The 18,012-nt window shown below is 53.7% G+C and overlaps 1 protein-coding gene and 1 long non-coding RNA gene across 4 annotated transcripts in view; one reads left to right on the plus strand and one right to left on the minus strand.

The window, feature by feature from the left end:
- The first annotated feature begins 201 nt into the window (after nucleotides 1–201).
- The window catches only part of SPNS3 (SPNS lysolipid transporter 3, sphingosine-1-phosphate (putative)), a 56,051-nt gene continuing 38,240 nt past the window's right edge, over nucleotides 202–18,012 (plus strand). For 2 of the 3 annotated variants that reach the window (XR_014821583.1, XM_003131886.7), the window contains exons 1-7: nucleotides 202–457; nucleotides 4,906–4,971; nucleotides 11,540–11,676; nucleotides 12,172–12,323; nucleotides 13,033–13,099; nucleotides 13,802–13,950; nucleotides 14,751–14,903. Coding sequence is in view for 2 of the 3 variants with exons in the window: in XM_003131886.7 (XP_003131934.5) it covers nucleotides 253–457; nucleotides 4,906–4,971; nucleotides 11,540–11,676; nucleotides 12,172–12,323; nucleotides 13,033–13,099; nucleotides 13,802–13,950; nucleotides 14,751–14,903 (929 nt within the window). In the remaining variant the exon portion in view is untranslated. Of the gene's footprint in view, nucleotides 458–4,905; nucleotides 4,972–11,539; nucleotides 11,677–12,171; nucleotides 12,324–13,032; nucleotides 13,100–13,801; nucleotides 13,951–14,171; nucleotides 14,485–14,750; nucleotides 14,904–18,012 lie in introns of those variants that run through there. The other variant, XM_084985566.1, reaches the window with a different exon arrangement.
- On the minus strand, nucleotides 10,749–12,281 carry LOC106505500 (uncharacterized). Its single transcript, XR_001299975.3, has 3 exons — nucleotides 12,147–12,281; nucleotides 11,130–11,252; nucleotides 10,749–10,887 (listed from the first exon to the last, which is right to left on the minus strand). It is a non-coding gene; the product is annotated as an uncharacterized LOC106505500 (long non-coding RNA).

Raw genomic sequence — 18,012 nt, forward strand, 5'->3', positions numbered from 1 at the left:
ACCAGTTACCCTGGGTGGTGGCACCAGGCACTCTCTTGCCGCTGGCAGGCCACAGAGGCTAGGGATGGTGAAATCCCACTGGCAAGGCTGTGGTGGGCTCAGCAGGACCTGCGATAACATACCCAGCGGTCGGGGTAGCTGCTTTGAGGTTGGGTGGCTGGGAGCCCACAGGAAGTGACTCGGTGCAGAGCTGATGCATCCTGCCCAGCACCCGTCCCGGGGCAGGAGCTGCAGGCTGGCGAGGCTGCGGGCATGGAGAGCGAGAAGCCTGGGCCGGAGGGGCCTCAGGGCCGGTCCCTGGGGCAGGGCTGGCACTTGGGGGTCAGGGGCTCCGGTGAGTACTCCCCTCCATCCTCGCCTGCCCCCTGGAGCCTGCCCCGCTGGAGAGCTTATTTGGCGGCCGCCGTGCTCTGCTACATCAACCTCCTGAACTATATGAACTGGTTCATCATCGCAGGTGAGGCACCTGCCCATTTGCCCCCCACCTCCCCACTGGCCGCCCAGCCACCAGCAGGTGCTCTGTATGTACAGAGTCCTTCTGTCCAGCAAACCTTCTTCTTGGGGAGCATATTCCTGCTGTTCTTCCCCCAGGGGTGGTTTCAGCCCTGCCTGAATGGGGGGAGGGTCAGCTGAGTTCCCAATCCAGCCTCCAACTAAGAGGGTGCACACAGGTGTGGCAGCACGGGGGCGGTAGGTGGGTGAGGACAGCGGGGAGGACTGAGCTTCAGGCAAAGGTCTGGCGGTTCTGGGACAGCGGGGTGAGGTTGAGGAAGACAGGGAGGTCTGGCCCTGCTTGCGAGCAAGAACTAGCGGGGCTGGGTGTTTCTGGGGCAGCAGGCTGCGTGCAAGCCTTGCACATTCTGCCTTCCTTCCTGAAGTCCCCAGAGCTCAGTCCGCTGTCCTCATGACACTCACTCAACGACTCATTCATTCAAGATTCAACCTTTTCTCTCTCTCTCTTTTTTTTTTTTTCCTTGTTTTTTTAGGGCCGCACCTGGGCATGTGGAGGTTCCCAGGCTAGGGATGGAGTCGGAGCTATAACTGCCAGCCTACACCACAGCCACAGCAATGCCAGATCCGAGCTGAGTCTGCAACCTACACCACAGCTTATGGCAACACTGGATCCTTAACCCACTGAGCGAGGCCAGGGATTGAACCCACATCCTCTCGGATACTAGTCGGGTTCATTAACCACTGAGCCATGAGAGGAACTCCCAACCTTCTTTTCTCTCTTGATCATGGATTCATTCAAGATGGACTGATTAGGGAAAAAAAATCGACTGAGCACTAAATGGCAGGCCCCTCTGGTGGGCCCTGGGGACCCAGGGGAGGGGAAGTTGACCTTGTCACTCCTGAGCTTGGAATGACCATCTCACCGGGCAGGCAGACAGGCAGACGAGCTCCTTAACAGGACTCCTGCAAGGCAGAGAGATGCGGAGAGATGCAGCTGGAGGAGGAGGCAGAGCCGGGCCTGGGGAGCTCATGGGAGGTGCCTGCAGCAGCCGGGGGCCCCCCTGAGGCTGGGATGAGGATTCAGCAGCTGAGCTGTGGAATGAATGGGACTTGGGGTTGCAGACAGCACCAGACACGGCCGGTGTCGGGCTTTGAGGAGCTCAGGGGGGACACAGAACACAGGTCCACGGGAGTCCCTGGTGGTCTGGTGGTTGGGATTTGGTGCTTTCACTGCTGTGGCCCGGGTTCAATCCCTGGTTTGGGAACTGAGATCCCACATTAAGCTGCTGCAAGCTGCAATCGAAAAAAAAAGAAAGAGAAAGAAAGGAAAAAAAAAAGAACACAAGTCCCAGTGGCTCTAATCTGGGAATGAGTCGGGTGAGCATCAGCTGGGCAGCCCAGGACGGATAACTGAGGGTTCTGGCAGAATTCACAGAGGAGGGGGCCTATTGTCTGGGTGTCGAAGGCAGGGAATGGGGTGAGGCAAGGGCTTTGGAGGGAGGGTTGGTATGAGTCAAGGCACATGGGGATAATGCCTGGCCTGATCAGGGCTGGAGAGATGGGGAGAAGGCTGGAAATTATTCTAAAAGGGTGTTTGTGGGAGTTCCCATCATGGCTCAGTGGTTAACAAATCCGACTAGGAACCATGAGGTTGCGGGTTTGATCCCTGGCCTCGCTCAGTGGGTTGAGGATCTGGCGTTGCCGTGAGCTGTGGTGTATGTCACAGACCTGGCTTGAATCCTGCGTTGCTGTGGCTCTGGTGTAGGCTGGCAGCTACAGCTCTGATTAGACCCCTAGCCTGGGAACCTCTATGTGCCGTGGGTGCAGCCCTACAAAAGACAAAAAAATAAAAAAATAAAAGGGTGTTTGGGGCTAGTTCATAGGCTTCTTGGGGGCCAGGCTTGTGCTTTCTGCTGAGCCAGTGGGGAGCCTTAAATTTTTAAGTAGGGAGACTAATCAGATTGGAGGCCCGATGGAGGCACAGGGAGACAGGGAGGTCAGATGAGAGGCTACCGTGATGGATGAGCCTGAAGCTGAGGAGGCCTGAGCTGGAGTCGGGGTGGAGGGCATGAAGAGGAGGGGCTGGGGGAAAAGGTGGCTGGAGATGGGCAGTCAGGGCTGTGGGATTTTTTTCACCCTCTATGTGGGGTTCCTTCTTTTGTATGAGGCCCCGGCTAGGCCATCAGTCCCTGAGTCCTGTGGCCTGAGGCACCTTCCGTGATGGGACTTCCTCTGAGCTGTGTGAGAAGCAAGGCAGTGGTTATTGGCTTGTGGGGGGTGGCGGGAGAGGGGAAGTGAAACTCCACTGAGAGCCCTGGGGACTGTTGGGGCAGGTGATTCTCATGCAACAAAGAATTTGCTGGTGTTCCCATTGCGGCACAGTGGAAATTAATCTTACTAGGAACCGTGAGGTTGTGGGTTCGATCCCTGGCCTTGCTCAGTGGGTTAAGGATCTGGCGTTGCCATGAGCTGTGGTGTAGGCACAGATTCGGCTCAGATCTGGCGTTGCTGTGGCTGAGGTGTAGGTCGGCAGCCACAGCTCCAATTCGACCTATAGCCTGGGAAACTCCATATGCCATGGGTGTGGCCCTAAAAGGACCAAAAAAAAAAAAAAAAAAGAATTATCTTGCATTAAGCAGGTCTCTGGGAGGCCAGAGTGACAGTGGAAAGGTAGGCTGGACCCACATTCAGCCCCAGAGCAGCACAAGGCAGGGAGGAGCCCAGGAGCCACCAAAACAGGGGGCTGAGTCCTATTTCCCCAAGTGAGTGCGATTACAGAGAATTTTTGCTTGGCCATTTACTTTGCATATTTGTGTTGTCTATTTTTTTATTTGCGTGTTTGTTTTGGCCACACCCAAGGTCTATGGAAGTTCTGGGGCCAGAGATCAAATCTGCACAACAGCAGTAACCCAAGCCACAATAGTGACAATGCTTGATACTTAACCAACTGAGCCACCAGGGAACACCTGTGTTGTCTATTTTTTTCTTGCCAGTGAATATGTCTAGTTCGTGTAATTAAAAAGAATATTGGGAGTTCCCATTGTGGCTCAGTGGTAACGAACCCAACTAGGGTCCATGAGGATGTGGGTTCGATCCCTGGACTCGCTCAGTGGGTTAAGGATCTGATATTGCCCTGAGCTGTGGTGTAGGTCGTTTCCAGGCTAGGGGTCCAATTGGAGCTGCAGCTGCCGGCCTATGCCACAGTCACAGCAACGTGGGATCTGAGCTGTGTCTGTGACCTACACTATAGCTCAGGGCAACACTGGATCCTTAACCCACTGAGTGAGGCCAGGGATCAAATCCGCATCCTCATGGATACTAGTCAGGGGTCATTACTGCTGAGCCACAATGGGAACTCCCGAGCCTCTGTTTCTTCATCTGTATAATGGGGACAGTGAGAGTGTTGGCCCTTAGCCATCTCATAATTAAAAGTGACAGCAGGGCCAGAGCTTCACAGCTCAGATACGCAGGTGCCTCAGACCCTGACTAACTCTGAAAAGCCACCAAGGGGCTGAGGGGATTTCAGGGAGTAGAGTCTGATGTCCAGGGGTCTGTTCTTCTTTCTGCATTAGGCTGAGTGTCCACTGCGCGGATCCACAGTCTAGCAAGACCTTGGGGGGCTTCAGAGACTGCTGGTGCCGAGCAAGAGCCTGCCGCCCTCAGGGAGGCGGGCCAAGGTCGGGCCTAAGTGGGACCTGTCTCTGAACCTCCCATGGGCATGTCTGTGTGTTCATGCCTCTGGAAGAACATGTTTGGGTGTGCATGTGTGCAGGCCAGGACACACAGGCCTTTGCATGTATAAGCTCATACATGTACATGTCTGTTTACAAATATCTGGGGTTTGTATAGAAGCAGGGCTGCCTTTTTGCAAATCCGTTGATTTTCATTTCCTCTGTGGTCTAAGAGAATGACTGCCGGTCACTCTGACTATGATGCGAATGACAGCCCGGCACGTGTGCAAATGCATGCGTGTCTGTGGGTGTGTCTTTATGTGTACATCTCAGTGTATGTGTGTGTGCATGTTTGGGTGCAGGCTCCTGTGTGTGTATGGGTCTCTCTGTTGTAGGGAGCGTATGTCTCAGGCGTGCCCATTTGTACATACCAGGTGGATTTGCACATCTGTGTCTGCATGACCATGTGTTTATGTTCGGGCGTGCACGCTTGTGTGTGAATGTTTGTATGCACCTGTGCCTTTGGGATGTGTGTTTCTGGGTGTGTCTGATGTGCCCTCGTTATGTACTGGCCAGAGTGCCTTTTTTCTTCTTTTTTTTAGTTTTGGCTGCTGTGTCTGTGTGTGCGGTTGTGTGCCTATGTGTGTGTGGGGGGGATGAGAACAGTCCATGCCTGTGCTGTGCTGCTCAGCTGCGGGCTAGACCCAAAGGCAGGGGCAGCTGCCTTTGGAGGCCAGGCAGGCAGCTTCCCATTTCCTGAGCACTGTCCGTCTGTCCACAGGGGTGCTGCTGGACGTACAGAAGTTTTTTCATATCAGCGACAGCAAGGCTGGTTTGCTTCAGACGGGTAAGGAGGGTGTCCCCAGCCCTGGGCTCATGTTGGGTGGAGTCTTTCAGCAGGTCCGGTTCTGGGCCCAGCTCCAGGAATCAGGGGCCAGGCTGAGCCCCACTGAGTCCCCTGGCACAGGGGAGGGGGTGCCGAGGATGCATGGTGTTCCGGCGGGAGGGACCGTCTCGGCGGGAGATGGAGGCAGTGTAGGCAGAGATCTGATGCCTGAACAGCCTCTAACGATTTGAGGGCAGGTGCTGCGGAAAGAATGGAGGGAGATGGGGCTGAAGCACGCTTCCAACCTTCAGATGCTGGCTGTGGAGCTGGTCACTCCTCCTTCACGTCGGTTAAGCTCTGCCCTGCAGGGGAGACTAGCCGGGCTTGAGAAATCCTGGTGTGTGCTTTCCTCTCACTTACCTCAACAACCCAATCACCAGGACGGACAGACAGACAGACAGGCAGACAAAGACACGTACTCCGATGGGATCTGGGCCACTGGTGCCTCTGCCCAGCAATGGGGAGCAGCCACACCGCCCACGCCAAGGTGGGGAAGGTGGGGGGTCACCGGGAGCTTCTTTCCCCTGTGGGTGCCTGGATGGTGACCCACACATGCACGTGTGCACACATTGTCACAACACAGGACACCCAGGTGTGCCCCTTTACAGTTCTGAGAAGATCCCATGGACAGAGCCTCAAGCCCATATATTTCTTTTCTAAAATAGATCTGCCCAAGAACAAGCCTCTGGTTTTTCTTTCCCACCCCCCCCTTTAGGAATTACCTGTCCACCATTTTTAGCAGGAAAAGTCACCTCTTCCCATTCTGTTTTCCTCTGGTGCTCTGTCCTGGGGTGTAAAATCCTCCAGGGAGACAGGCAGAGGGACCCCTCATGGCTGCTTGGCTTCTACTGATGAGGCCCTGGGAGCAGGGCAGAGAGAGCTTCAGGAAAAACCGACTGAGGGGAGTTCCTGTCGTGGCGCAGTGGTTAACGAATCTGACTAGGAACCAGGAGGTTGCAGGTTCGATCCCTGGCCTTGCTCAGTGGGTTAAGGATCTGGCGTTGCCGTGAGCTGTGGTGTGGGTTGCAGACGCGGCTTGGATCCCGTGTTGCTGTGGCTCTGGCTTAGGCCGGCAGCTACAGCTCTGATTCGACCCCTAGCCTGGGAACCTCCATATGCCGTGGGCGCGGCCCTAGAAAAGACAAAAAAAAAAAAAAAAAAAAAAAAAAAAACCCTACTGGGGACATTTCCTCCAGGCCACAGACCCAGGGATGGCAAGGTGCCAAGCCTTATCTAGCTGTCCCACTGGTGCGTGACAGTGTATTCATCTATGATTGAGAATTCACCAGTGAGTGAGATGGCTGTCTCCGGGAAGGGTGTCAGCGCATTTATTTCAATAAAAAGATGAAGCTAACATTTTAATATCTTTCCTGCAGACAACCAGTCTGATTTGTCCTATTGATTTGGCAAATGAAGACTGGCTTTGCCCATTTGTCTCTCCGGTGGCCCTTTCCCACAAACTGAATGAGCTCCACCGGTAGCCTTAAGGGTTTGGATGCTGTATAGTTTAAAAAATACAGTCCCGCTGGAAATCACATCCTTTGCAACTATGTAAACTTACAATAAAAACGTTTTCAATATCAACTGAAAACGTGTGAAGGGGGGTTCCCTGCTGTGGCGCAGTGGAAATGAATTTAACTAGGAACCATCAGATTGCAGGTTCAATCCCTGGCCTCCCTCAGTGGGTTAAGGATCCGGCATTGCCATGAACTGGTGTAGGTCGCAGACACAGCTTGGATCCTGTGTTGCTGTGGCTCTGGCGTAGGCCAGCAGCTGTAGCTCTGATGAGACCCCCTAGCCTGGGAACCTCCATATGCCACGGGTGCCGCCCTAAAAAGACGAGAAAAAAAAAGTGTGAAGGGGGACACAGACCTATAAACTGAGGCGCGGAGCAAAAGCGTTAGATCGCTGCCTTGGATCCCAGTCTCTTCCAATTGCCTTCCTTTCTTGGGGCTGAGGCTGGAGGCTGGCATCTGGTGCTCATCTTCCAGTCATACTGGAGCCAAAGGGAGACTATTTCAGCTCAATTCCCACAACTTTCTAGATTAAGCAGATAATGGAATATGAGTCAATATTTCCCTTCGCTGGTTCTTACCTTGGTGGACAGGAGTATTACTGCGAGCCCCCCCACCCCCATAAATGAGTTGCAGAGAGGGAGGAGTTTGTGGGAAGGGGAGAGGGAGGTGGGGAAAGGGGCAGGGGAGGGGTGGGAGAGGGAGAGGGGGCGCAGGCGCTAGGAGAGGCCATGGCGGGGATGGGCTTGTGAGCCTGTAGTGGGATGTGTGTGTGTGTTTGAGATTTGATGATCTCTGCGGAAGCAGGTCCAAAAATGTGTGCGGAAAGGACAGTGGACTTGGAGGCCCGATGACCGGGCTTGTCCCTGGTGACCTCAGGTGGGTCTTTTCACCTTTCTGGGTTGCTGCGCAATGGCCCTGAGACCCAATGACTCAGAAGGCTTGGCCAAGCGTTAAGAGTGGGTTGGGGAGTGCCTCTTGTGGTGCAGCAGGAAAAAATCCAACTAGGAACCATGAGGTTGCAGGTTCAATCCCTGGCCTCTCTCAGTGGGTTAAGGATCTGGCGTTGCTGTGAGCTGTGGTGTAGGCCAGCAGCTACAGCTCCGATTGGACCCCTAGCCTGGGAACTTCCATATGCCCTGAGTATGGCCCTAAAAAGCAAAAAAAAAAAAAAAAAAAAGAGTGGGTTGGAAGGTGGGGGGAAGAAGTGATCAGACACTCCTTCCCTCCTCCCCCCACCATGGGACAGAGAAGCTGCTGGAGTTAATTAATTTACAGCATTTATTTATTTCTGTTAATGATTTTTATTTTTTTCCCCTTATAGCTGGCTTACAGTGTAATGTCAGTTTTCTACTGTACGGCATATTGACCCAGTTGCACATATATGTATACATTCTTTTTTCTCACATTATCATGCTCCATCATAAGCGACTAGAGATGGTTCCCAGTATTATACAGCAGGATCTCATGGCTTATCCATTTCAAAGGCAAGAGTTTGCATCGATTAACCCCAAATTCCCAGTCCATCCCAATCCCTCCCCTTCCCCCTTGGCAATCACAAGTCTGTTCTCCATGTCCATGATTTTCTTTTCTGTGGAAAGGTTCATTTGTACTGTATGTTAAATTCCAGATGTGTGATATCATATGATATTTGTCTTTCTCTTTCTGACTTACTTCACTTAGTATGAGAGTCTCTAGTTCCATCCATGGTGCTGCAAATGGCATTATTTTGTTCTTTTTCATGGCTGAGTAGTATTCCATTGTGTATATATACCACATCTTCTTAATCCATTCATCTGTTGATAGACATTTAGGTTGTTTCCATGTCTTGGCTATTGTGAATAGTGCTGCAATGAACACGCAGGTGCATGTGTCTTTTTCAAGGAAAGTTTTGTCTGGATATATGCCAAAGAGTGGGATTGCTGGGTCATATGGTAGTTCTATACATGGTTTTCTAAGGTACCTCCATACTGTTCTGCATAGTGGTTGTACAAATTTACATTCCCACCAACAGTGCAGGAGGGTTCCCTTTTCTCCACACCCTCTCCAGCATTTGTTATTTGTGGACTTATTGATGATGGCCATTCCGACTAGTGTGAGGTGGTACCTCATAGTAGTTTTGATTTGCATTTCTCTAATAATCAGTGATGTTGAGCATTTTTTCACATGCTTGTTGGCCATTGATTTACAGCATTTAAAATGCACAATGATGTGGCCCTTACCATGGGCCAAGCACTATAGTATGTGCTTTTTTTTTTTTTTGTCTTTTGTCTTTTGAGGGCCACGCCCACGGCATACGGAGATTCCCAGGCTAGGGGTCTAATTGGAGCTGTTGCTGCCGGCCTACACCAGAGCCACAGCCACACCAGATCTGAGCCGAGTCTGTGACCTACACCACAGCTCATGGCAATTCCAGATCCTTAACCCACTGAGCGAGGCCAGGGATCAAACCCACAACCTCATGGTTCCCAGCTGGATTTGTTTCTGCTGCACCACTATGGGAACTCTTCTATGTGCTTTATAACGTTGACTCATTTAATCTTCACAACAATCCCATACGGCAGGGATTATTATTATGCCCATTTTATGGATGGTGAACTTGAGGCACAGAGAGGCTTTGGGGCTCGCTGAAGGTCACACAGCTAGTAAGTGACAGAGCTGGGATTCAAACCCCGGTAGCTGTTTATAGTGTCCCTCTCTGAACCCTGTGCTTCTTAATTCCTCCCACCTTGTTACAGAAATGATTTGAATCTGGAGATGCTGGGAGTGGAGGCATGCTTGCCTTCCCCCTGAGGGCCAGCTTCTCCACCCCCAGGAGATCAGCAGGTGTAAGGTGTTTACACCCTGTAAAGGGTCCTTGCCCCAACTTTAATAAAAGTGTTGGAAGACTTGGGGAAATATTTTATAACCCTTAGGTGAAGAAGATATGCACTAACAAGACACAAAAAGATCCCTCTAGAGGTGATTACACCAAAGTTAAATTCTTTAGCATGATGGTGACTGAAACTCTAAGTGCCATTAGCAGTAATAACAGATCACATTTGTTGGGTATTTACATAAACCTGTTATTGCCTTTTACATGCTTTATTTTATTTAATCTTCCCAATAACCTTATGAGGGAAGTACTATTACTATCTTACTGTGTAGTTGATAAAAGGGGAACAGGGGGAGTTGCTGTGTGGTGCAGCGGAAACGAATCTAACTAGGATCCATGAGGATGTGGGTTTGATCCCTGGCCTCGTTCAGTGGGTTGGGGATCCAGAGTTGCTGTGAGAAGTGGTGTAGGTCGCAGACGCGGCTTGGATCCCACATTGCTGTGGCTGTGGCCTAGGCCCGCGGCTCCAGCTCTGATTCACCCCCCTAGCATGGGAACTTCTATATGCGGCCCTAAAAAGAAAAAGAAAAAAAAAAAAGGGAAGAGGAGAGTTAAGGAATTTGCCTAGGTTCACAGAGCTAGGAAGTGGTGGGGTCAGGATGTGAGCCCACATATTCAGTTGCAGTATTTGCCTTTTAAATCCTTAAAACAAATATAAAGGATTGGGTCAACTATACTTCAATAATATATACATACATACATAAATAAATAAAGGAGTAAGAGGAATTATCAAAAGAACCTAACAAAAAAATGGGCAGAGGATATGAACACAGGGACTGCTACTCAGCCTCACTGGGAAAAAGAACAATGCAAATTAAAATGTCAGCGAGATGCCGTTTGTTTTTAAACCATTAAATGAACAAAAATTAATTGATCCTATCGGTATCAGCAAGGGTGCTGGTATATATACATACATGCATTTCTATTCAAGTGTAAATTGATACATCCTTTTCGGAAACCTATTGTGACAGTGGCTATTAAATTTTTAAATGGCGTTGACACCAAAGACCGTTCTCTGCAGTGTATTAGGTCAAACCATTTTAAATTGCCTTTTTTGTAGGTCAAAACTGGCTTAATTTCCGCAACAGCATATGGCTCAAACCAATACTAGAGCGGGTCAGAGCGAAGTGGGCGGGGCTGGAACCCGCGCCGGGTAGCGCCTGAACAGTCATTGGGCTCAGGAAGTGTCAATCTTCTGTGCCCGTGAATGAAGACGCAGACGCTGGGCGGGGCTCTCCAAAGCCTAAGGCTCTTGGGGGGTGGGACCGGGGTGGGGGCGCAGGGTCAGACTTTGCCCTCGCCACCTGCCAGCTCTCGGAGGCTGCAGACGCACAGAGGAGGGTGGAGGCGTTTTTCTGTGAGGAACCGGAGCAGTGAGGGTACCTATCCACGTGGTACATACAGTCCAGCAAAAACGTGGCAGTTTCTTTGTCTTCGCGGAATAGCAAACGCATTCGTTAAATCCAGTCGCCAGTTCATAAGCGTTTACTTTAAAAAATGGTATAAAAAATGGTATAAATACAACTGCCACGGCAGGGGAATGTTTTACCTACTTAGGCAAACCAACTCTTTGACCTCCAGGGACCGCTGCTTTGTAATCACTCTGCTCATCCTAAACCGCGCTCATCTGCTCAAAGCAGGCCCCTGGCAGCCCCCGCCCCGCCCCCACCCTTGCCTTCCACCCCTCCCACCTCCATCCAAGAGGAGCGCGAGAGCAAAATCAGACTCACAGGGGGCGGGAATTCTTGTAAATACGGGGCACTGGCAGCTCCATACTGGCCCTGTGTTCACTTCTGCTTCATATTTACACAGCCTTGGAGGGTGCTGTTGGCTTTTCCACTGTTGGGCTGATGCTCAGAGAGGGAGCGTTAGTAATGAAAGAGGCACAGTGAGCAAGTGAGATTTGAGCCGGGACCTAGCGCGCCCCGCCCCTGGCGGCTTCCCTCTTAGTCCCCCTGACTCTGGGCAATGGTGGGGGTTGGGGGATTCACCTTATCTTTTCCTCCTCCTGGCCTCCACCAGCTGCCAAGTTTGTGGTATCTGAACCAGTTCCTTTCACCTACTGGCCCATCTCCCCTACTTCCCTGCCTTTGTTGGGGGTGTGTGTGTGTGCATTGTGCTCCTTGTGTGTCTCCTCCAGTCTTCATCGGCTGCCTGCTGCTGTCTGCACCTGTGTTTGGCTACCTGGGTGACCGCCACAGCCGCAAGGTCACGCTGAGTGTGGGTATCATACTCTGGTCAGGAGCAGGCCTCTCCAGCTCCTTCATCTCCCCCAGCGTAAGTACCCTCATTCCTGCCCAGGCCCCCAGGGGACCCTCCCCCCCACCTGCTTCTTGCCTGATCCAGCCCCAGCAGAGCCCCAGCTGCTTCTGCTCCCTTCAGGGCTCCAGGCTGGCTTGGGGTTTGCCTTCTGAGGCTGAGAGGAGCCCGTTGGACTTTCTTAACAGGGGCCTTCCTCTTCGGCCCCTTCATTTCCGCCCGACTGTGCTGGGCCTGGAGTGGAGGGTAACTTCTGCAGGAACTGGCCTGGTTTGCAAAGATGATGCCTCTTCTGGGCAAGGGGTGGGCGGTGGCTTGGACACCAGCAGGGGGCGCCCGTGTGATATGGGGAACCTGGACTGGGAGGATTCCGGTGCCTAGAGCCCTGATCCTCTCCTCCTCCCCTGGGACACGTGTCACCTGATGCCCTGGGTCCCTCTGACAAATCCCTGGGACCCCTTGCCCTGAGGGGGTTTTCCGGAACTTACTGTGGTCTTGTGCCCGTTTGCCCAGCACGCCTGGCTTTTCTTCCTGTCCCGGGGAGTGGTAGGCATTGGCACAGCCAGCTACTCCACCATTGCGCCCACCGTCCTGGGAGACCTCTTCGTCAGGGACCAGCGGACCTGCGTGCTGGCCATTTTCTACCTCTTTATCCCTGTCGGAAGGTTGGTATTTACCCTGGATCCACTTCCCTGGGTGGTAACACTGAGGCCCAAAGGAGTCAGAACACGGCCTGGGCCGGGTGGAGGAGATGTCGGAGCAGGAAGGCTGGGATTTGAACCCCAACTCTCCCCCTTCCTCACTGGGTCACTTTACCTCTCTGAGCCTCTGTTCCTTTATGTGGAAATGGGGCCAGTGACACCAACAGATAAGCTTCGGTGGGGGTTGGAGATCCAGAATAAGGATGCTCCCTACTGGCCAGTACACTCCAGGGAGGGGTGAGAAAGAGCAGCCAGGCGGGCGGTGCAGGCTGCACGGGGAGGGGCCAGCTCTGGGCGCCCAGGCGGGGAAGTGTGTTAGGGTCCAGCCATGCCCCCTACAGCAGGGTCGTTCACAGTGGGACTTAGAATCAGGCCCCTGGGCCCTGATGCAGGTTTCCTGAAATTGCCTGACTTGGGCCGGGGAGCTGGGGTGGGTGGTCCTTGTATGGGGAGACAGTGGTCGCTTGGGCTGGCCTTGGTGCCAGAGGTCACTGGTGACTTGACTAAGGGCAGTGGAATCTGGGCCTCATGTGGCTCCCTTTTCCCAGTGAAAAGGCCATGCTGCAGGAACCAGGCTTCCTGGGGTGGGGACCCCTGACTCAGGCTTGGCCTCGGGGCCTCGGGCCTGCCTCCCTCTCCTCACTGGCTGTTTTTCCCTGCCCCTCTGTCGCAGTGGTCTGGGCTACGTGCTGGGGTCGGCCGTGGCGGAGCTGAGCGGGAACTGGCGTTGGGCCCTCCGAGTGAGTCCAGCTTCCTTCTCTCTGCTTTCCCCCTGCGCCGCCAGGGACTTTCCAGCCTCCGGTGGCCTTAGCCCCTTGGCACGGTACCTGGCGCCGGGGGTGGGGTGTTCAGACATCGGCAGCTTTAGACATTTAGGGCCTCGTGTGGAATGTGCCCTCTGGAGGTTGTGCCCCTGGGTTCAAATCCCAGCTGCTCAGTTTGCTAGCTGTTGACCCCATGCAAGTCCCTCCCTTTGTGGGCCTTGCTTTGCTTATCTTTGGAGTGGGGGGGACGCGAAGCGCTACTTTATGGGATCTGGAGGATTAATGAGACAAGGGATGGGAAGACACAAGGGCCGGGGCAGATGGAGGCGCAGGCCAGGCAAAGGGACAGTTCCTGCGGCAGCAAGTCCTCAATCGTCAGGGCCAGCGTGGTCAAGCCTCCAGTTCGCAACCACGTCAGACTCGCTGATCCCAGCAAAGTAGTGTCTGCGCAGGACAGGTAGGTGTTAGGTCGAATCCTACGGGGACCCCACTCCCCGGAGAAGCAGTGGTATGTCAAGCTGTGTGTATAACCAGCTCCCAGGCAATGAGCCCTTCTCCCCTCAGCGCCCAAAGCACAGAGCATCCCGAAAGCCCAGACCACAGAGTTCAGTCACCCCCAGGATGTCCTGGGTCACGGGACTGTGCGGCCCTGAGCTTCCTGGGCCCCCCTGTCCCCAGATCACGCCCTGCCTGGAAGCCGTGGCCTTGATCCTGCTTCTTGTGCTGGTTCCAGACCCGCCCCGGGGAGCTGCGGAGAAGCAGGGGGTGGTGGCCTTGGGGGGCCTGAGGAACAGCTGGTGGGAGGACATCCGCTACCTTTGGAGAAAGTAAGTGTCCCTGCTCCTCCCTGCATGTCACTGAAAACCCCTCTGTCTGCCCCAGCATCACTGACGTCCCTCCGTCCGCCTCCAGGAAGCCCTCCCTGACTGTCCCAGTGTTCGCAGCCCTCTTCCTCCTCTGAACTCCACCTCACCAGCTGAGATGCCCCTCCCCCACGTGGAGGCCCCCTAGGCCATGTGACAGAATATGGGCTGGGAGGGAGGGAGGCAGTGTGCGCTCCAGCCTTGGCTCTGCCACTGCCGTATCCCTGAGTGACCTGAGACTTGGAGCCTCACCTCTCTCATTTATTCAATGGACATAAATCTCTAGCCTTGCTGGCTTCTCGGGGGTGCTGGGAAGATGCCCGAGTGAATCACTCCGAGCCTCATGAGAGAGCATCCCTCCTCTGTTCCAGGCATGGTCGGAGAGGCAGACAGGAGTCACCCACGTGCCCGGGTCTCCTCCTTTACCAAAATGTGGGGCACAGACAGGACCCCACTCTCTTTGTGGAGGGCACTCAGAGGGACGGCATGGGGCTGGAGGTGATGTGGGGTGGGGGGTCTTCAGGGCTGGGGAGAGTCCATCCTGGGGGGGGGGGGAGGCACAGCAGGGGTGAAGGTATGAGGGTGGGAGGAGCAGGCTGCTGAGGGAGTGGCGGGGAAAAACTGGAGCCTGGAGCCACCTGAGTGCCCGGGTGACCTGCGTGCTCAGGAGAGGGGGGAGGGGAGCAGACAGGCGCAGACAGGCCCCCTCCCAGCCCTGCCCCCCAGCCCGCTCCGGGCTCCAGCCAGTGCACTTTCTCTTACAGCCAGAGCTTTGTGTGGTCGACCCTTGGAGTGACAGCCATGGCCTTCGTGACCGGAGCTCTGGGCTTCTGGATCCCCAAGTTTCTGTTCGAGGCCCGTGTGGTCCACGGGCTACAGCTTCCCTGCTTTCAGGAGCCATGCAGCAGCCAGGACAGGTGAGGGGCCTCTGGGTGTCCAGGTCAGGGGTGGTGGGGAGTGTTGCCGAGGTCCTGAGCTCCCAGCCTTGGCCTCTGTGGGCTCACGGAGCTGTGGGCAGACACCAGGCCAGGTTCCAGCTGGGGCTGGGCTCCTGCTGCTCTGAGTGGCCACAGGCAGCTCCCTTGTCCTCTCCAGGCCCCAGTCCCTGTCTTCTTCTTTTGGGGCCGCTGTGGAGGGTCCACAAGGCACTTGGCGGTGGCTGAGGCTTCTGTGGGGCCTGTGGGGGGATGGGGCTCTTAGGCTGCTTTCTTTCACGGGGATCTGTAGCATGAGATCATCCCATTTTACAGATGGCAAACTGAGGCACCGGGCTGCCTCGTTACCTCTCTGGTTTAGGGGTTTCCCACATGCATTTGTTTGTGCTCTGCCTCATTTGAGGCACTGGCAGTCCTGGGAAAGCTGCCCTCCTCCCCCTGCTGTGCTCCTGCCCCAGCACCCGCCCCCGTTCTCCAGGGACTCCCCGACATCCTGATGGAGAGGGCACATCTCAGTCCCCTCTTGCCTGCTTTCTCCTCGTGCCTGGGATGCTGTCCAGGCTCCCTGCAGACCCTCCTCCTCCCTGGTCCTGCCTCATCCTCGGAGTTCCTCCCCAGGGCTCCGGGCTCCTCCCTGAGGCCTCAGTGACACTAGTTCTCCACTGGCAGCCTTGACATCTACCCCTTTCTCTCCAGCCTCCTCTCTGGCTCTTAGAGAGAGCTTCATGTAATTTCCAGAATGTTCCCTGCTCTCTTGTTTCTCTGTGCCTTTGCCCAAGCTGTGTCCTCTGCCCATAGCTGCCTTCCCTTTACTCGTCATTAGCTTTTTTTCCTCTTTTTTCTTTTTAGGGCTGCATCCATGGCATATGGAAATTCTCAGGCTAGGGGTCGAATTGGAGCTGCAGCTGCCAGCCTACCCCACAGCCAAGGCAATGTGGGATCTGAGCCACCTTTGCGACTCACATCACAGCTCACAGCAATGCTGGGTCCTTATCCCACTGAGCGGGGCCAGGGATGGAATCACTGAGCCGCAGCAGGAACTCCCCATCCTTGCTTCTTAAGCTTTAACTTTAGTTCAAGCTCTATGCGAAGCATTTTGCATGAAAAACCCTCTGAAGTTTTATACTAATAAACCCTGGTGTTCCTGTAGTATAAAATGAGGCGATGGAAGATCAGAGAGGTTTAGTGATTTGCCCAAGGTCACACAGCTAATGAGTAGCAGAGCCGGGATTCAAAGCCATCTGACTCCAAAGCGGGTGCTCTTAAGCTCCCTGTCCTGTCGCCCTGGAGACTGCCTGGTACTGTTCATTGAACTGAAACATCTTCCCAACCAGCTGGCACACAGTGGGTGCTCAGGAAGCATCCAGTGGGTGAATGAATGAATACATCAGAGGAGATTGTGACATTTGTCTTGGCTCTACAGCTAGATTCTTATCTCCCTGGAGGCAAAGACTGAGTCCTAAAAGTCCCTTAGAAGCTTGAGAAAGTGGGGAAAAAAAAACACAACAACCCCGGACTCCATCCCACTTCAGGTGTTAACTGGCTGTGTGTGCCTAGGCCAGTCGCCTTGCCGTTCTCTGCTTCAGTCTCCTCCTCTGTCAGCTCCTGCTCTGAGCCTGGGTGAGAAAATGACAGGGAGTTTTGTGTTAGCGTCCCGGGGCTCGTGGAACAAATTACCACACACTTGGTAGCTTAAAACAACAGAAAATGTTCTTGTTGTTCTGGAGGCCAGAAGCCGCAAATGGTCTCACTGGGCTGAAACCAAGCTCAGCAGGGCCACCCTCCCGAGAGAGGCTCTTGGGAGAATGCGTCCTTCCTCTTCCAGCTTCTGGTGGCCGCTGGCAGTCCTGGGTGGCAGTGTCACTGCAAGCTCTGCATCCATGGTCACACTGCCTTGTGCTCTTGTGTCTCATATCTCCCTCTGCTTCCCTCTTATAGGGACAATTGCAGGTGTATTTAGGACCCACCTAAAAATGGAGGGTAATCTGCCTATCTCAGAATCCTTAATGCGGAGTGCCTGTTGTGGCTCAGTGAATTAAGAACCGACTAGTATTCGTGAGGATGCGGGTTCAATCCCTGTCCTCACTCAGTGGGTTAAGGATCTGGTGTTGGGGCAAACTGTGGTGTGGTTGTGGATGTGGCTCTGATCTGGTGTGGCTGTGGCTGGCCGCTGCAGCTCCAATTTGACCCCTTGCCCGGGAACTTCCATATGCAAAAAAAAAAAAAAGGATCTTTTTTTTTTTTTTTGTCTTTTTCCCTTTTCTAGGGCTGCTCCCACAGCATATGGAGATTCGCAGGCTAGGAGTCTAATCGGAGCTGTAGCCAGCAGCCTACACCAGAGCCACAGCAACGTGGGATTGGAGCTGTATCTGCAACCTACACCGCAGCTCACTGCAATGCCGGATCCTTAACCCACTGAGCAAGGGCAGGGATTGAACCCACAACCTCATAGTTCCTAGTCGGATTCGTTAACTACTGCACCACGACGGAAACTCCAAAAAAAAAGGATCCTTAACGCAATCACATCCACAAAGTCTCTCTTGCCACGTAAAGTAACAGTCACAGGTTCCAGAGATGAGGACAGAGCTGTCTTGAGTGGGTGGTGGGGATCCTTATTCAGCCTTCTACAGGTGGGTGGAAGGTCTTGGTGTTTGGGATCTGCACAGACCTTAGCTGTTAATACACCCTCCGTGGTTAGGCCCAACCCCAGGGCGAGGGTGGGGCAGGAGCAGGAGCAGGAAGCTGCAGGACGTAGGATTCTAGCTCAGCCAAAGGGAGAACTTCCAACAGACAGAGCTGGCCCAGATGGAAGGGGCAGCATGGGGGTAATGAGCTTCCTGTCCCTGGGAGCATGTAAGTAGGAGTCAGATAGCTGCTTGCCAGGGCCATAGTTTAGAGGATCAGCATAGAGCTTGGTAGGCCTTTGAGGACCCTCTCGGCTCTGAGAGTTTAATTCTTGCCAGGGTGGAGATGCTTTGCTCAGGGCTGATGGGGGACGCCCATCTACACCGCCTGTCTGAGTGATCAATCCTAAGTATTAGAAGGGTCTAGAGAACCTGCCAAGCTGGCTCAGATCAGGACTCAGAGGCAA

The sequence above is a fragment of the Sus scrofa genome, chromosome 12, assembly GCF_054392235.1.
Source record: "Sus scrofa isolate SSC_HxYL_T2T_F1_AM1 chromosome 12, Sscrofa_HxYL_maternal_Yorkshire_Landrace_v2.0, whole genome shotgun sequence".
NCBI classification, from domain to species: Eukaryota; Metazoa; Chordata; class Mammalia; order Artiodactyla; family Suidae; genus Sus; species Sus scrofa.